The following is a 4451-nucleotide window of genomic DNA, read 5'->3' as shown; positions in this document are numbered from 1 at the left end:
ATATCTTTCACAAAACATCTCTTTACACACTCCTATACGGATAAAGATGGTAGGGTGAAGAAGAATTATTTGAAAATGAGATTCATTGATAGTTTCAGATTCATGCCTAGTTCTTTGGAGAATTTAGGTGCAAATTTAACATCTGATCAGTGTATCGAGATGCGCAAACATTTCCCACAAATTGAAAATTTCAATTTGATGAGAAAGAAAGGTGTATTTCCCTATAGTTTTGTTGATGACATCGAAAAACTGAATCATCCAAGACTTCCAACCAAAAATCAATTTTATGATAAACTCAATTGTGAACATATATCAGATAATGATTATGGGAGAGCTTGGAATTTATTCGAATGTCAGGATTTGGGTGAATACTCTGATTTATATTTAAAGTCAGATGTGTTACTATTATGTGACATTTTTGAAAACTTTAGAAATATATCTGTTGATAAATATAAATTGGATCCGGCACAATACTTCACTGCACCCGGATTATCGTGGGATGCCATGTTGAAATATACTAATATTGAATTGGAATTACTAACTGATATTGATATGGTTCACTTCTTTCAAAAAGGTATTCGTGGTGGAATAAGTCAATGTAGTGAAAGGAAACATAAAGCAAACAATACATTTTTACCGGATTATAATCCAAATGAACCATCTTCATTCATTTCATATTTGGATGCAACAAATCTATATGGTCACAGCATGTCGCAACCATTACCAACAGGTGAATTTTCATGGTTAGCACCTCATGAAATTCTCAATCTTGATATAATGAATGTGGATATCGATAGTCCTTATGGATATGTATTGGAAGTGGATATACATTATCCCCAAGAACTTCATGATAAACATTCCGATTTACCATTCTTAGTTGAACGTTTGATACCTCCATATGCAAAATCGAAAGTTCCCAAATTAATTCCAAATTTAAACGACAAAAGAAAATATATTGTTCACTATAGAAACTTACAGCAAGCTGTCAATCATGGTTTGATAGTGATGAACACACATAGAGTATTGAGGTTTAAGCAATCATTTGGATGAAGCCTTATATAGATTTGAATACTGAAATGCGTAATAGGTCTAATAACAAATCTGAAAAAGATTTCTACAAACTAATGAATAATGCAGTCTATGGAAAAACAATGGAAAACGTAGACAATAGAATTGATGTTAGACTCATTACACATTGGGAAAATATAAAAAGAACTATAGGTGCTAGTTGTCTCATATCTCGACCAAATTTTAAAAAATGCTCTATTTTTACAGAAAATTTTGTTGCCATTCAATTGGCTAGAGTAAAAGTTCATTATGATAAACCACTATATTTAGGATTTTCCATTCTAGAATTATCTAAAACAGTTATGTATGATTTTTTCTATGGATGTATCAAACAACAGTTTGGAGAAGATGCGTCCTTACTCTACACTGATACCGACTCCCTTATTCTCAAAGTAAATACAGACAATTTCTATGAATTTATCAAAAATAATATAAATAAGTTCGATACATCTAATTATAAAATAGGAAACCAATTCAATATTCCAGTGACAAAGTCAGTTCTGGGTAATTTCAAAGATGAATTCCCAAATGATCCAATAATCAGCTTTTACGGTACAGGTGCTAAAGCGTATTACGTGAAATCTGTTGATGGTGAACTGAAGAAGGCCAAAGGTGTGAAACGATCTGTTATAAAGAATGAATTGACATGTGAAGACTATGAAAAAATCATTGAAGAGGGAGGTATGATATTCAGGAAGATGAACTCGTTCAGAAGCGTATTGCATGATATTTACACTGAATTGAAAAATAAAGTCGCTTTATCGTATCATGACGACAAGAGATTCATCATTCCGAATACCACTCGAACTCTTCCATGGGGTCATAGCGATATAGAATTTTATCGAAATGATCCTAATGATAACATTCGTTGGGTGTCTGAAATCGTTCATTCTTTTTCTCAAGAGAGCGCCTTAGACCAACTAATCAATTTGTTGACTGTAGAGATGAATAATTGAATTATAATTCGAAGTATTATTGCTTATTCCTTCAAACCGGAACATTCTTATTTGTGATTATTTGTGATTATTGTATTATGTATTGTATATGTATCACTTTTACCAAGTTACTTAGATGAATAAAAAATGATAAAAATATTATTTGTTTCATTTCTATTTTCCTAACCAATTACTGTAAAGTATATAGCATAATGTAAATGAAAGAAATATCAGTTTGAAAAGAATCATCCTAGAGTGCACAATGTCTAAAACAATCGATAAGTTTGGTAGAAAAAGAAAATTGGGTGGTAATGTCATTCGAGGTCCTCCGGGATTGGTTTTAAATTAACAAAAGATGGTCATTATGACATGCAAAGAAAAATATTGAAAAATATAAGCGAACCAATTGACAAGAGTGATTGTGTAACTGTATCATATCTTGAGGGGGAAATTAACGGAACAAAGGAGGTTATACTTCTAGCCCTACAAGCTGCAATACAATCCACAATAGGTAATATTGCTCGCGATGCCCGTCAAGCATTTGACGATAAAATTGCAGAGGCTCGGATAACTTTCACTCGTAAATTTGACAAACTTACAAATGATGTGGACATAAAAATGTCTGACATAACAGCGTCTACAAATAAAAAATTTGATGCTATGTCAAACATAACAGGGACTACAATGAAAAAGTATGATGTACTAGAAGAGAGAGTTGAAGTTTTGGAGAAAAGCCATAAAGTCAGGCCATCAGGTGGACTGGGATATCCAGGACTGGACATTGATCCAAATGTTAGAATAATAGAACCAAAACCAAAACCAACAGATGACGTATTAATTGAACCAACATGGTGAATTTACTCCCGCGTTAGGTTAGATTAGATTAATACATACTGTAGGTTAGGGTCATAGGTGTTAGGTTAGGTTAGGTTTCACGGCGCGCGAAGCGCGCGGGTGGGGGTGGGGGGCCACCCCCCACCCCCCCCTCTTCCCCCCGGGGTGGTTAGTGGCCCCATTACGCTCGCGCCGGCGCGCGAAGCGCGCCGGCGCGAGCGTAGCGAATTGGGGCGTAAGCCGCGCTGGGCGCGGCCCGCTTTCTTCCCACCATTGCTCACCCCGCCCACTTCCTACCATTTCTCGCCCCACCATATTCCAACCATTGCGCATGCACGCCCCCACCTCATTCCCTCCACTCCCAATGATGTTGATACCCCGAGGAGCACGTTCTTCTACATTCAGTACGACAACTCCAGTCATCCAGAGCAGTCCAGCCATACTCAACCAGAAGCAGTGTACTATACGACGAGGAGCTAAGTTTGAGTAAGTTAACAATGTACTTTAATTTTTTACATCTACTAACTTTGTATTATTTTACATTTTCAGAATGGCATCCAACACTCAGGAATTAAATAACGCTGTGGCATCCATCATGCCTATGACAGAGCAGGAGAAGGCATCCACTTCGCGAGTTAGGTGCAGATCCACCAGCCCTGACTTATTCGAGGAGGAGGAGGAAGTCAGGCCTGTAAAGAAGGTTTGCCAACGACCTGCAGCGAAGGTTGGTCCTATTTCTAAGTACCGAGCTACTTGCAATAGGACTAATCCTTATGCAGGTAGTTGGTCGACCGCTCCAAACAGCTTAAGGCCCTCCACACCACCCGCAGCAGTAGTGGAACAACCTAGGGCGCCTTCTCCGGAGGAGCCACCAGTTGTATTGTCCCCATCGGAGGAGGCTCCCATCGTATTCACTCCGTCGGTGGTGCCGCTTTCGCCGATGCTGGCAACACCGGTGACGAATCCTGAAGTGTTAGTGCCACAAGTGCGACAGCCTATCGGAGAGGTTAGTGAAATGTTGGACAGTTTTCTACAGAGATGTAAGGAAGCAGAACATGCTTCTCGAGCTAGTGAGGCCGCGTTGGTTAAAAGGAAGCGCGAAATGGCTGAAATTGTTAACCGACGGAGGGAAGCAGAAAAAGTAATAGCCGAACTAGATCGGAAGTATGCATCTCTGGAGAAAAAGTGTGAAGCAGATACCTCTTCGATAGAGACTTATAAAAAGTTAGTGACTTTTATAAAAACTTTCCCATAGATTAAGTGTAAGTGTAGTAAGATTAGTTTTAGGTTAGTTAGGAATATTTAATTAAGATAGTTTTGAGTTTATGTTTGTAATTTTAGGAAATAAAAATAAAATAAAAAAAAAAAGAAGTGAAATTAAGGGTGTACATTGTTTTGGTTTGGTACACATTGAACAATGCGATGGTTGGAGCATTTTTCTTCACTTCGTCTCATTATTATTTCCTTTTTTTATTTCAATTACAAGTTCTTCTATGCAAATACCTCACATCAATTTTTGTGTTCTCTAATCTATTGTAAATAATCTCTTGGGAAGAAAATATGTTTCATAATGAAATCAATAAGTATATTTCATATAATTCATATAGTATTTTC

General features: G+C 37.1%; 1 protein-coding gene across 1 annotated transcript; it reads left to right on the top strand.

Moving 5' to 3' along the window:
• The first annotated feature begins 3168 nt into the window (after positions 1-3168).
• On the top strand, positions 3169-4092 carry LOC141487067 (uncharacterized). The gene is made up of 2 exons (XM_074185870.1): positions 3169-3323; positions 3387-4092. The coding sequence occupies exons 1-2, from the start codon at positions 3169-3171 to the stop codon at positions 4090-4092; spliced, it is 861 nt and encodes a 286-aa protein (XP_074041971.1).
• The last annotated feature ends 359 nt before the right edge of the window (positions 4093-4451 follow it).

Source organism: Leptinotarsa decemlineata, unplaced genomic scaffold, assembly GCF_025532065.1.
Source record: "Leptinotarsa decemlineata unplaced genomic scaffold, Ldec_3_MD MMD2_tig00078360_RagTag_RagTag, whole genome shotgun sequence".
Taxonomy (NCBI): domain Eukaryota; kingdom Metazoa; phylum Arthropoda; class Insecta; order Coleoptera; family Chrysomelidae; genus Leptinotarsa; species Leptinotarsa decemlineata.
This window is presented reverse-complemented; position numbering and strand designations above follow the sequence as displayed.